Here is a 14,028-nt window from a genome sequence, read left to right on the forward strand (position 1 = left end):
TTGCAGAAGCAAGTCCATTATGCAGCCCATTGGGCAATATATTTTCTATCTGCATAAGGGCAGAGTGTGATAACTGAAGAGCACAAAAATGCTCAATATACGCTTTCCTCGTTCCTCCTTTTGTTTAATGACAAATGATGAAAACTCTGTTCATTCCATTTCTTTTCTTCACCATTTTGTCATCCCTCCCATCAGTATGTAGAGATACACACACACACTATAGTAAAAACTAAAAGGGTGATGAATGTTTTTGTAACTTATATAATTTATATTTTCATATATTTTTTAATTATTTATAGTTTTATAAAAAAAAATAGGCAAAACAGTTTCAAGCCTAAAATGCTTTAGAAAGTAATAATTGTTACCTCAAAAGAAACAAAATAATGTTTTCCATTGATAGATGAATGAAAACGATAAACAAATAAAAAATATATGAAAATAAAAATTCTATAATTTACTGAACATTAATAAATAAATACTATATAAAAATTCTATATATTATAAAATTCGAAAGGGTACCAACAATTTTTAGATTGTAATAATTGTCACTTCAAAAGAAACAAAATATATTAGAAAATCCAAAAGGTACGACAAACTATTCGAAACTATAATTTTATGAATTTATAAACTTTAACTCATTGAAAATAAAAATATTTCTAAATTATTTATTTCTCAATCTTTATCTTTTTTTGTATATCTCATTTTTTCATTAAATGAATTATTGTTAAGTGTCAATTTTTTTTAATTCTTCCATCGCAAAATAAGTTTTCACGACTTCTTGTTGAGTATTGTCTATTTTCACCAAAAAAAGAGAAGAATTTCCTTTGCAACTTGTCACTTTGGTACTGAATTCATCCATGTCCTGCAAAAAGAACAAATATAATTTAGAGCTATTGAGAAATTCAAGTACGTATTTTTTTTTATAAATAAATTAAAATTTTATGAATAAAGGTGAAAAATTACCTCAATTTGTAATTGTAGTAAATCATCTAGTGAACAATTTATTAATGATTGGCAATCATTGAACACTGTTAGGGTTGCAAGTGTTGCAATATGTTTCATACTTCGCATTTTAATTATTATCATGAATCTGCACATGAGTAAATATAAAGAATTATGTATTTGTAATATTATTAAACCATTGAAATAAATACAATATTAAGATTTTAAGATATAATATTACTTTTAAAAGCATTTTGGGTCTGTTGTGTTGCATCGAGGACAATATACTCTATCTTTTTCAATTTTAATTTTGTTGTTGCATTTCTCACACGCGTCGTACCACAGTTCACGATCATTAATGACCTTCTCAATTGTTGCTTCAAAAAAGTAATTTGTTTTCTGCAGGTTGTGCAACAAAATATAAGTTCTCAATGTATAAATTGAATATAAAAATGTGATACACAATTAAGGAAGAAAAATGTTCAATTAATTTTTTTTTATATTTTATTTTGTTTTGAATTTTATTAAGTAATTTAGAATTTGAATTAAACTCTTTAAATAATTTTTAGGTAATTTAGACTCTTTTTTTATATTATTAATAAATAAATATTGAAATACTGAAACTCTTTGCGCATGGTTTATAGTTTTATAATAGGTTTCCATATAATCCTTTATAACTCAATACCGATGTGGGACAATAAAAATGATTTGATCATGTGGGACAAGAAAAATGTTCAATTAATTTTTTTTATAAATATTTTTTATATTTTATTTTGTTTTGAATTTTATTAGGTAATTTGTAATTTGAATTAAACTATTTAAATAATTTTTAGATAATTTAAAATTTTTTATATTAATAAATAAATACTGAAATATTGAAACTCTTTACTCTTAGACAAAAGGCCAAGAAATGTGTGATTAATATTCTATAGTTTTATAAGAGGCTTCCATGTAATCCTTTATAACTTAAAACCGACGTGGGACAATAAAAATGTATTGATCATGTGGGACAAGAAAAACGTTTCAATTATTATTATTTTTTTTATAAATATTTTTTAATATTTTATTTTGTTTTGAATTTTATTAGGTAATTTGTAATTTGAATTAAAATATTTAAATATTTTTTTAGTTAATTTAAACTCTTTTTTTATATTAATAAATAAATACTGAAATACTGAAACTTTGCTCTTCGCCAAAAGGCCGAGAAATGTGTGTTAGGTCTATACTTTTATAAGAGGGTTTTATGTAATTCTTTATAACTCAAAACCAATGTGGGACAATAAAAATGTTTTAATCTTAGCCAAAAGGCCGAAAAAGGCATGGTTAATATTTCTTTAGTTCTATAATTTTATAAGAAGCTTTCATGTAATCCTTTATAACTCAAAACCGATGTGGAACAAGAAAAATGTTCAATTAATTTTTTTATAAATATATTTTTATATTTTATTTTGTTTTGAATTTTATTAGGTAATTTGTAATTTGAATTAAACTCTTTAAATAATTTTTAGGTAATTTAAACTCTTTTTTTACATTAATAAATAAATAGTAAAATACTGAAACTCTTTGCTCTTAGCCAAAAGGCCGAGAACGGTGTGATTAATATTTCTTTAGGTCTATAGTTTTATAAGAGGGTTTCATGTAATCCTTTATAACTCAAAATCGATGTGGGACAATAAAAATGTTTTGATCTTAGCCAAAAGACCGAGAAAGGTGTGATTAATATTTCTTTAGTTTTATAGTTTTATAAGAGGCTTCCATGTAATCCTTTATAACATAAAATCGATGTAGGACAATAAAAATGTTCAATTAATTTTTTTTTGTAAATATTTTTTATATTTTATTTTGTTTTGAATTTTATTAGGTAATTTGTAATTTGAATTAAACTCTTTAAATAAGTTTTAGATAATTTAAACTCTTTTTTTATATTAATAAATAAACACTGAAATATTGAAACTCTTTGCACATGGTCTATAGTTTTATAAGAGGCTTTCATATAATCCTTTATAACTCAAAATCGCTGTGGGACAATAAAAATGTTTTGATCTATAGTTTTATAAGAGATTTCCATATAATCATTTATAACTCAAAACCGATGTGGGACAATAAAAGTGTTTTGATCGCCAAGAAAAGTGTGATTAATATTTCTTTAGTTCTATAATTTTATAAGAGCATATATAATACTTTATAACTCAAAACCCATGCTAGACAAGAAATATTTTTTTATATTTTATTTTGTTTTGAATTTTATTAGGTAATTTGTAATTTTTAAACTCTTTAAATAATTTTTTAGGTAATTTAAACTCTTTTTTATATTAATAAATAAATATTGAAAAACTGAAACTCTTTGCTCTTAGCCGAAAGGCCGAGAAAGGTGTGATTAATATTTCTTTAGGTTTATAATTTTATAAGAAGCTTCCATATAATCCTTTATAATTCAAAATCAATGTGGGAAAATAAAAATGTTTTGATCATAGCCAAAAGGCCGAGAAATGTGTGATTAAGGTGTGGGACAAGAAAAATGTTTAATTAATTTTTTTTTATAAATTTTATTTTGTTTGAATTTTATTAAGTAATTTGTAATTTAAATTAAATTCTATAAATAATTTTTAAGTAATTTAAACTCTTTTTTTATATTAATGAACAATCATTTGATCTAGGATTAAACATATAGTATAGTATTTATTATTATTACTTTGACAAAATTCACTCAGCTTTGCTCTTTAACACTTTTTATTTTGCAATGGCAAGAAAGTAACACTAAATAAAAACTTGATGACAGTGTTGGACGTAGTAGAGCACCTTAGTCTACGTGCAAACTTAATCACACAATTTGATTGTTGTTCTTAGGCTGCATGTTTCTGGTTGTCTTAGGCTTAGTTTGGTCACATGGAAATAGCAAAAAAGAAAAAGAAAAAGAAAAAAAAAAACTTTCAAACATTGTAAGAGTTTTGGTTGGCAAGAAAAGAAATTTTTTGGAAATTATACTTTCTTGAGAAAACTATATGAAATTTCAATTTTACAACCTTTTTCACTTTCTAAAATAAATTATGTTTATGCATATTTTTGGTAAGAATATTATAATAGTTACCCCAATCTTTACATATCACAATTTATTATTTAGATTTTTATATTGCTTTTATTTTTATTTTAAATAAAATATGTATTAAATATAAATTTAATTAGACCTATTGTCATATTTAATTAGAAATGGAGAATTTAGGTAAATCATAATATTTTTTATTACCTTTTATACCATACAAACTACGAAATGATAGTTTTTGAAAAAATTTCATACTAACCAAGTAAATCCTAAAAAAATATTTTCTTTTCCTCTACTTCACCTTTTTTTTTACTTTCACTTTTCAGTATTAATTTTGATCTAACCAAACGGAACCTTAATTATGTAGGAGTACTGAGTGAGTGTAATAAATCACCATTACCAATGCCCAAGGATGAGGTTCGTAGCGAATCTTGGCCAGCATTATATAGACTTCTTTTGCACTTTTGCCCTTTCCACTTCTCCAAGGTACTGCTTTACTTTACCCATGTTAAAAGGATAGACTTCAGACTTTCACATGGTAAAAAATCTCATTTTCGGTTTCCATTTTCACTGTACAAGATGCTACATAGGTACAGCTCCGAGGCATACTAAATTATCATCCGACTGGACCAATTGTAACCCAAAATGCAAACAAAAAAATAAATAAAGCTGACGTACCATTGACAACTACTTTTCACTAAAGCACTCTCACGCAATATTCCTAATGACAGTGGAAAAATTGTATATACTTCCTCTGTTTCAAATTAAATATTTTTTTTCAGAAATCTAACTTTTTAAAAAGTTAGGTTTTAACATTCTTTTATTCTATTAGTAGTGAATGAATTATCAAATATGTCCAGAATGACATGATGGTTTACCTTTTATAAGTTCAATGTAAGACAATTAAATTGGTAATGTTACAAAAAAAAGATAAATAATAATACTGTTTTGACTTTTCAAATGGGACATCTATTTTGAGACGGCAAAAAAAAAAAAAAAAATGTGAACATTTAATTTGAGACTTTGGAAATATAATTAATGAAATTTAATTAATTAGCCGAATGGTTCAATGAAAAAGGCTTAAAACTGATAAATGATTAAATGTAAGGACTTGGGTATGAGTATGAGAGCAAACCACTTAGCACAACATAATATTCTCCTCCCACTACCCTGCGCACATGCAGCAGCTAATGCCCTTTCTCGGTGGTGCAGACGCCAACAATAACTAAATTCCTAGGCAGTGAAGTACTAAAATTTCACATTTTCAATGAAACCTAATGTATTACAAATGTAGATTTTAAGGAAGTTCAGAGGACAAGACGAGTAGAGTAACATCTAAGACCAACGGGGTTCCTTGTCCAATGAGATTTATATTTTTCCAGAGTAACTACAGTCTACAAATTCAGGGGGAAGGGGAGTCCTATAATGCAAATAACATGCAGCTCGTGGAAACACTACAAATTGCTACCTGAAACTTTTCCCAATTGATCTTCATTGCCGATAGATACCCCTGCTGAATGATCAAACTGCTCTGCGTTCAGGAAAATCGAGTGTGGTTGCTGGTAAGGTGGGCTTAAGCTCGACTCCAGTATCTGGTGCGTAAGCATCATCTCTGGTTTAGTGTATGCTGCATCCATGCTCACTCGTTGCTTCTTTAATGACCTCTCACCTTTTGGGCTCTCAGCTGAGGGACTAACATGGCAAACAGAATCTGGTGTCAGTGGCTCACAACGAGAAGAGAACAATTCATCATCAGAAATGCTCTTCACCTGGGCACATTCCTTGGTAGCATTGTCTAGGGCTGGAGACTCTGAAGTTGGGGCAGGGGTTACTGGGTCAGTCTTACTGTTAGATTCAGGGCAGTTGTCACCTGATAATGGGGCAGAGGCCCCAGAGCCAGGCACTTCTGAAAGAACTCCGCTGAGTCTCTGTTGCTCTTCAATTATCTTCTTTAAGTATTTGCCTTGGGCTTCTATCCGCAACTGTAGCTGTCGCTGCACCTGTTGATTATAAATTTGATAATTTATTTGGTAAAGCTGTCTCATGAACAAGTGATGCCTAATATATGTCAGGATCACCACACTTCAAACAAAGGAGACAAAATTTATCCGTACCCTGTTTCTAAAGCAGTCAATTGGCCAGTTATTTCATGTTCCTTTTTTGCTTTTAATTAACTGCTCCCAAATGAGTAATACTTTTTCATTAGGTAGTGACAATCTCAAGGAAAGGTCAATCCTACTTTCCAGCAATCGCTGGACTGTTTAGGCCGATTTTGGCCTATAGTTATAGTATGGTTTACCAGACTGAGGTCGGGCGGCCTTTGGCATGTGCGCTTCATTTTGTAGCCAAACACCTATAAACTTGGTAGATATTAACCAAGTATTCTCCCATTATCGCTGTGTGCTAATTACATTAAGTTGATTATAATGATTAAAATAGGGAAAAATTTCTCATGGAGAAAACTGCAAAGAGAAGCTCACCTCCAATTGCTCATGCAGTCGCTTTTGCACCTCCATTTGCAGCTTGAGTGCTTCGGTAATTTGCATCCCGCTGCAAACAGAAACACATTTTCTCAGATCTGGTAGCCCATAATAAACATAGCCAGTGTTTCATTCTTTAACTTCTACTAGTATAACTTATTTGTCTATTTGCTAATGTAAGCCAAAGAGAAAATAATGCAAATTCACTTACGATGAACTATCCAAACTGGAAAGCGTATCTCCAGATTCTTTCTTGTCAGCTTTTTTCCCTAGAATTAACAATTTTAAACAGAAGATATTACTTTCAAGGATGTTCCATTCTACAACATTCATATGGAACACTGACAAATAAAAGAATCCTGCTCTGTTCTAATTCTCCAACAAAAATAATCAGTATAATTGCCACCTGCACAACATAAATATGATAGGCCTACCATCAGATGACGAGTCCGGGAGGTATTTTGCAAGTCGATATTTCTGCATCAAAATAGTAAAACTAGTGAAAGTCACAAAGAGACAAGAATCTGAAAATAAAAAAGTATCCACAAAAAGTAGATTTGCCAAAAACTGATCTGGTATGACCCAAGGACCATTTCCCTGTTGGAAATTGGGTATATGGTGGCTGTGGGGATGCAAAATGTGAAACACGCAAAAGTGGAAACAAAATCTATAATTTTGTAATTGTTTGATTTAAGTTGCAAAGCAGTAATGAAAACTAGAGCGAATTAAATTTGTAAAGAGGAGGATACTGGAAAAAATAATCAAAATGGCTCATAATTTAATAATTATATTTGTTGAAGGCACACCTTGGCCTGGAAAAGCCCTTGACTCGTTATGGCTCATGTGCTCCGCCAAAGCGTCTCAACTAACTAAAGGTGAAATCTCTTTGATCAAGTGCACACATCTTCATAGGCTCTAAGCTAAAAAAAGAATGCATTTCTTTTTAATCATATGATCATATATCTTTTGAGCCGACCCCAAGTAGTTGGGAAAAGGCTTCTTGTTGTGATCATATATCATTTTAATGGCCATTATTTGACTAGTTTATTGTTGCATATTAAACCATTTCAAAAGTACATTATTTGACCTGAATGCATATGCAAATTGGAAGAATATATGTACATTGATATATCAGTGAACTAATATGCTGGAAAATTCTCTCAATTTGATGTTGATTACTCTGTATTGCATATTTTAGAATTTTAAGTTATAATTATAATTTATATCTAATATACATGTGAACACATTTACGCTTTAATTGACTCAAGCACGCGCCTTACATTATGCCATGTGCTTAGGCTCCTAGAGACCCCAATGCCTTTTAATGAACCTTCAACCTTTAGTAACTATGGTAATAATAAACATAGCAGGGATAGTAGAAAGCAAACAAATATTACCTGTAAATGGCTTTTGACGTGGTAAATTGTTAAACCTTGCACACCCATGACTCTGAGGACACCTTTAGGTGTAGCCCCTGAAAGAAACAAAGAAAATTCTCTCAAAACACTTCATTGATTAAGCATAAATTTCACATATGGAAACTTGTCAGATTTCTTGTTTTAAACACCCAATCACTTAAAAATGAGTTTGTTGATAAACTGATCTACATCTCCAGTAATTTCCCTTCTGAAATAATTTACATAAAAACTTTAATCAGTTGAGCTAATAATCAATTTTAGATCATGGAAAGGTGACATGTTCAATCATAAGAGCCGATTTAAGCTCTAAAATAGCTCCACTCACTAATAATGTAAAATGTGGCTGATAACTTCCAGATAAAACAGGAGTGTCTAAACACAAAGTAACATACAAAATGCATCATTATTTTCAAAAATTCATGTTGTACTTGATTTTGCAAAAACAACTGGACATTTTAACTTAACAAGATCATGATAGGGTAACTTCTGGACTGCAACAAGAACAATATATGAATAAAGAAGCTACAAGGAAGGAAAGCTTAAATTATCTCCAGAGCAGGAGAGGAAAGAACATCACAAAAAACTGATGAACGTTACTTATCAAGGAAAAAAGTTAGCCAGATGAAGGTCTGCAAAACTCACGATCTGGTCCACCCAGTTGTGCCACAGCATCAACAAAGCGGTCGTGCAGCTCGTGCGTCCAGCGCAGTCGTTGCTTTGAAGCCAGACTAGAATTGTTGCTAAGACTATTCCCACCACTGATGGGGTCCATTGTGCTGGCACCACAATCAATTTGCTGACTGTGGATGATTGAGTTGTTGTGAACTAAACTTGAACTAGGAACACCTTGCGGTAGAAACATTTGTCATTTATCTATTAACAAGAAATCAGAGTCATAAAAGCATAAAGAAAACATTTGAAGAATTGAAACAAATCTGCCATAAGCATTTCGAGATCAAAATTAAACTGCACAAAGAGAGTTCAATTTCATAAGTCCACAAGAGATTCCATAGCTCAAAGGATGATATCATTCTCCAATATTCAGCTAACAGGTTAGGGATGATAATTATCAATAAGGTCCAAATCTATTCCAGTTCTTTAAGATATTAGATTGCATCACTTGAGACAGCCAAAAAAGGAAAAACAAATATACACCAGAGACACTTAAGTCATTGGGAATAACCTGACCCGCTGGAAATCAACCCAATTCCACCATCCAGACAAGTTCATGATATCATCTTGTTCAGCCACCCCAAAAACCTCAGATTTTGAACCAACTATAAGGGAATATTTTAAGAACTTTGATAAAGTAAGCTAATGTTTCCAAATTTCCACGATTAAAAATAAAGTCATCTGCGACACTATTTAAAAAACTGTGCATCTAGATGTAATAACTTCTAAATTTTAATTGCCTCAATTGCACAAAAAATAATTTTTGGTTAGAAGTCAATTTCAAAAGTCCACAAGAGATTGACTAGATAAAGAATAAAATTTTTGTCCATGATAGAAACTCACCACTAATAACAAATCATTGAATGAAGGTGCAAACAATTAAGTGCAAAAGGATAACGGAATAGTGGATATGGGTTGAATACAAGGGAAGGGAATGTGCTATAATTGACTGAAAGATTTGATTTAAGAGTGATCCAAAATTGATTAGTAAACTTGATTCAGAAGAGCATCTAACTACCAGTGGCTCACTGTGGATCACCATAATTATGTCAACTTTCTGAATGAAAGAAAACTGATTGAGAAAACAGGAATTGATGCAGAATTAATGGTGGCAACCATCACCAGAGCCACTAGTGAAAATAAAGAGGGAATTGATCAACCAAAAAATCTTGGTTAGAAGAAAGAGAAGATAAACTAAATCTGATTCCAAGTAAAGGGTAATCAAGAGTGCTAAGATCTTCCAAATAAGTAAGCAAAATTTTAAAAATAATGCACTGCTCCAATTTTATTGGAGCAAACGGAGAAACCATCTCGACCCACATATAGCACACAAAAATATCCAGAAAAATCCTCCAACATTCTACCAAAATCAGGAAGAAACCCACATAGGTAACTCTAAGCATCCGAAAATTTCAAGACAAGTGCATATGCAATGGCAGGGTCTTAAGCAAGCAGTTCCTATTGTTGAGGTCTACAGCAAGAACACGTTATTTAGGCCTTAAAAGAAATTGAACACCCAGTATCAGCACATTCAATTACATTAAATTGGGTTTATCAATTTACAAAGAGTCAAAGACATGGATTTTCTACATATAAACCGTATGTCGAGTCCACAACGGGTTCATGTTTTCAACTTGAAAAATCTCGCCCAAAACGGAACAGTATAGTAATCAAACTAGAGAAAATGAAAGCCAAAGACTAGTAATCAAACTACAAACAACATCGAAAAGAAACGGAAAAAAAAAAAAAAAACCCACATGTCAATAATCGCAGTAGATTCACCAAAACACAACAGGAACACATACAATTAGGGTTGCAGAGCTCAGAACCAACAAAAAAGCCACCATCTCCGAGAAATGGCGACAGAAATTGAGAATTTTACACCGAAATTACAGACACGCCAACTTTTTACCCTTTTTTCAAAAAATGTTCATAAGAAACTCAGAGTCGATGACGCAGTCCACGGCGAAGAAGCTGAACATTGACCACACATATATGCATACATAGAGAGAGAGAGATACAGACAAGAACAGAGAAAGAGAAGAGAGAGAAGAGGTGTACCAGATCTGAAAAACCCAGGAGATGATATAAAGAAGAAGAAGAAGAAGAAGAAGAAGAATTGAAGCGAACCCAATAGATCTTCAAATTTGGTAAATTTGAAATTGAGCTTGATTGAACGATAAACGTTGTCAAACACGACTGATTAAAATATATAATAAAAATAACAATAATATCTGTGTATATATGATTATATGAGATGAGAGGGCAATTAATAAGACGAATAGTTATTAAAAAAACCCTACCCGCGGTCAGGGGTTTGGTCTGCCCGTCAATGACGGAATCTTGGAAGTCATATTCCGGCCTTCTGTCTATTGGTCCTTCCCTCCCGCCCCCAATTCGTTTCTATCCTCTCTTTGATGCTAATGTTTTTGGACCTTCTCTTTTCTCTTAGTACTTCTTCCATTCTTTTTCTTGTTATGAATCTTTGTTGATTACTTGGGCTGTGTTTGGTACAGCCGAAAAAGTAACCAAAAGTGCTGATAACATTATTTCTTCGGACAAATTAATACGTGGACCGAGATTATATCATTTTTCGCTCTCATTCCGAACCTCCTTTGAATTTTCAATCATTTAATTATACTGGTTTAGGTACTATCAAATTCACCTCACCAAAGGCTGGGCTAGGCGAAACCCAACTGATCGAATTGCAAGAAAAGTAACAAAAAGTGCTAATAACATTATTTCCTTCGACAAATTAATACGTGGATTGAAATTATATAATTTCCATCCATCACATTTTTCGCTCTCATTCCAAATCTCCTTTGAGTTTTCAATCATTTTATTATACTCAGTCTGGGTACTATCAAATTCGCCCCATCGAAGGCTGGACTAGGCGAAATCCAACGAATCGGGGAAAAATTGTCATCCCCTGAGGATGAACCATCACTTTTCCATTGCACAAAATTTTATTCCTCCAAATTTGGATGATAGAGGGGAAGGGAGAGAAGGTTATAAAAATTTTAAAAGACTGTTATAAAAACTTAAAATAATAATGTTACATCCATCTCAAAATAGGTGTCTACATTGGTATCTGTAACTGATATCGATGAGTTATAAATATTAATGTGAACACTTATTTTGAGATGGAGGGAGTACTACATATAAACCAAGAGCCTTGTGGCCTAGATATCTCCTATATCTTTCAAGTAAATGGTGAAGGTTTGAATCCCCTAAAGTAGGGTGCGTATTTCTTGCTAATGAAATATATATATATATATATTAATTATTAGATCGCACCCAATATTAACAATTTATATTTTTCTTTACCTCCTAATAAATAAAGTGAAGTGTTATCACATTCTATTATCATCCATCCAAATAAAATGAGAGAAGAATTACACATTCATTCTTCTTTCTCTTCCATTCATTTTTTTTTTTTTTCTTTTTTCTCTTTCTATCAAACAAAATATATAAAGTAGTTACAAGCAGTCAATTATTTTACCTATGTTCCGCTATTTTTTAGAAGGATTGCAAAACCTAATTCTCAAATTCTTTCAGTTCTTTTCAAGATTTTACACCAAACACAAAATAACATGTCAATCTATTTCCATCGGTTACTTCTCCTTTCAGTTATTCTATCCAATCAAACTGGACTTTAATGATTGAATGGAGAGCAAATGATTAAGGGAATAAATTAACTGAAATTGCTATCACCATCCTAACATTTTTTTAATTAACAGATGCTTACAAGGGTACTCCATTTATATCTACATTTACGTACTCCATTGGCTTTGTCCGCCCTGTTGGCTGTTTTTTTTTTACTTCGTTTACTTTGCTTTGTCCGCGGAGAGTTAACATGCCCTTTTGTTATTAACAACCCTTTTTAACCAAATTTTTTACCACTATTTGTATAATTACATAATAAATTTTAGGTCATGGTGCACTAAACCCATGCTCTGGTTTCAAAAAGTAGCAAAATATCATTCCCTTCTTTTTTGGAAGGCAACAAACACCCTTTAATTTACAAAATAATGCAAACCACCACTTTTTAGTTAAAAAATGACTAACTCAGGCTAAAAGATCATGTAAAATTACATAATTATCCATAGATAAAATAAATAAATAAACATGAAGGGAGGATTGGAGGGCGACAATGCAGTGGCGGAGGAGACAATGGGTTACGGTTGCGGTTGTTGACAATGGGTTGTCTGTCTGCATGAGAAAGAAGCGCATGTTTACTGATATTGTCTCGCGATTGAATAAGGAGAGAGCGTAGAGCTCTCTTAATAATGTTACTGTAAAAATATCAAAACACCTAATAAACTCGCATTCCATTTCTTAAATACATGGTTATTTTAAAAAAAATGTAAAATTAAATGTTTTTGAAAATTGCTTTTAAAAAAAAAAAACAAATTAATCAACAAAAAAATGGAAATAATCAACAAAAAAAATGATGACATTAGAGGTCGATACTCATGTATGTATTGAATATTTGTCTTTTGTGTGTTTATTTCATATTGGGTTAACAAGGAGGGACAAACCAAGAAATTGTGTATGGGACAAGAGTGGGATTTTATAATTTTAGAGGGGCAATATTAAAATTTTTTAAATATATAATTCAAAAATTAAAAAATCACTAGTATAAATACTAAAAAAAATAAAATTAAGGAGGAGGTGGAAATACCCCTGGGCTCACTGACCATATACTAGGTCTGTTTGAACAAAGCTTGCATGTATTAGCACTTAAAAGAATTCTAAAGATTGGACAAAGGAAAATTAAGGATTGATAATTGAAGAGAGAATTTTCTCTTGAGCAAAAAAGATTTGCTCAAGAGAGAAATCGGATCATAGCTAAGGAGATTGACCGCTTACTAGAAGCAGGATTCGTAAAGGAAGTATATTACCCACAATGGCTGTTGAACATGGTGGTAGTTCAGAAGAAGAATGGCAAATGGAGGTTGTGAATTGATTTTACCAATCTAAATAAGGTTTGTCCCAAAGATAGTTACCCCCTCCTAAAGATAGACCAAATGGTAGATGCCACCACTGGGTTCGAGTGTCTGGCATTCTTAGATGCGTATTCAGGATACAACCATATCCCTATTGACACTAAAGATGAAGAGAAGACCTCATTCATCACAGAACGAGGATCATATTGCTACAGAGTCATACCGTTTGGGTTCAAAAATGCTGGGGCAACTTACCAGTGCCTGATTAATAAAATATTTATGAACCAAATGGGCCAAACAGTGGAGGCCTACATTGATGATATGATGGTAAAGAGTAAAATTAAGTATGATCACATTCGTGACTTGCAGGATGTGTTTGATACTTTAAGGAAGCATGATATGAGGTTGAACCCCTTAAAGTGTTTCTTTGAGGTTTCTTCAGGACAGTTCCTAGGCCACATAGTCAATTGCAGAAGCATTGAGGCCAGCCTAGCTCAAGCCACAGTCCTAGTATAAAACAAAGAGCT

At 31.6% G+C, this 14,028-nt stretch overlaps 1 protein-coding gene across 6 annotated transcripts; it reads right to left on the reverse strand.

Annotated features, from left to right (window-relative positions):
* Positions 1-5,223: 5,223 nt before the first annotated feature.
* Positions 5,224-11,026, reverse strand: LOC132312605 (myb family transcription factor PHL7-like). Of its 6 annotated transcripts, none has more exons than XM_059811038.1 (7): positions 10,856-11,026; positions 8,523-8,753; positions 7,860-7,936; positions 6,897-6,939; positions 6,674-6,731; positions 6,463-6,532; positions 5,224-5,982 (listed from the first exon to the last, which is right to left on the reverse strand). In XM_059811038.1, the coding sequence occupies exons 2-7, from the start codon at positions 8,740-8,742 to the stop codon at positions 5,437-5,439; spliced, it is 1,014 nt and encodes a 337-aa protein (XP_059667021.1). In that variant the 5' UTR covers positions 8,743-8,753; positions 10,856-11,026; the 3' UTR covers positions 5,224-5,436. The 6 variants fall into 6 exon arrangements, with proteins under 6 accessions (XP_059667021.1, XP_059667056.1, XP_059667047.1 ...); XM_059811073.1 differs by having other exon boundaries at positions 8,523-8,726; positions 10,856-11,022; XM_059811064.1 differs by lacking the exon at positions 10,856-11,026 and adding an exon at positions 10,614-10,795 and having other exon boundaries at positions 8,523-8,726.
* Between the last annotated feature and the right edge of the window lie 3,002 nt (positions 11,027-14,028).

Source organism: Cornus florida, unplaced genomic scaffold (assembly GCF_030987335.1).
Source record: "Cornus florida cultivar Cherokee Brave unplaced genomic scaffold, ASM3098733v1 CherokeeBrave_3.0.0_Hap2_Chr01, whole genome shotgun sequence".
In the NCBI taxonomy this organism is placed as follows: Eukaryota; Viridiplantae; Streptophyta; class Magnoliopsida; order Cornales; family Cornaceae; genus Cornus; species Cornus florida.

Excerpts from the sequence above, each read along its gene's own strand:
- LOC132312605 (XM_059811038.1), bottom strand. The coding sequence starts at position 8,742 with ATGTTTCTACCGCAAGGTGTTCCTAGTTCAAGTTTAGTTCACAACAAC. Across the intron at positions 6,533-6,673 it reads TCCAGTTTGGATAGTTCATC|CGGGATGCAAATTACCGAAG; the intron begins GTAAGTGAATTT and ends TTCTGTTTGCAG. Across the intron at positions 5,983-6,462 it reads GACTGCATGAGCAATTGGAG|GTGCAGCGACAGCTACAGTT; the intron begins GTGAGCTTCTCT and ends TATAATCAACAG.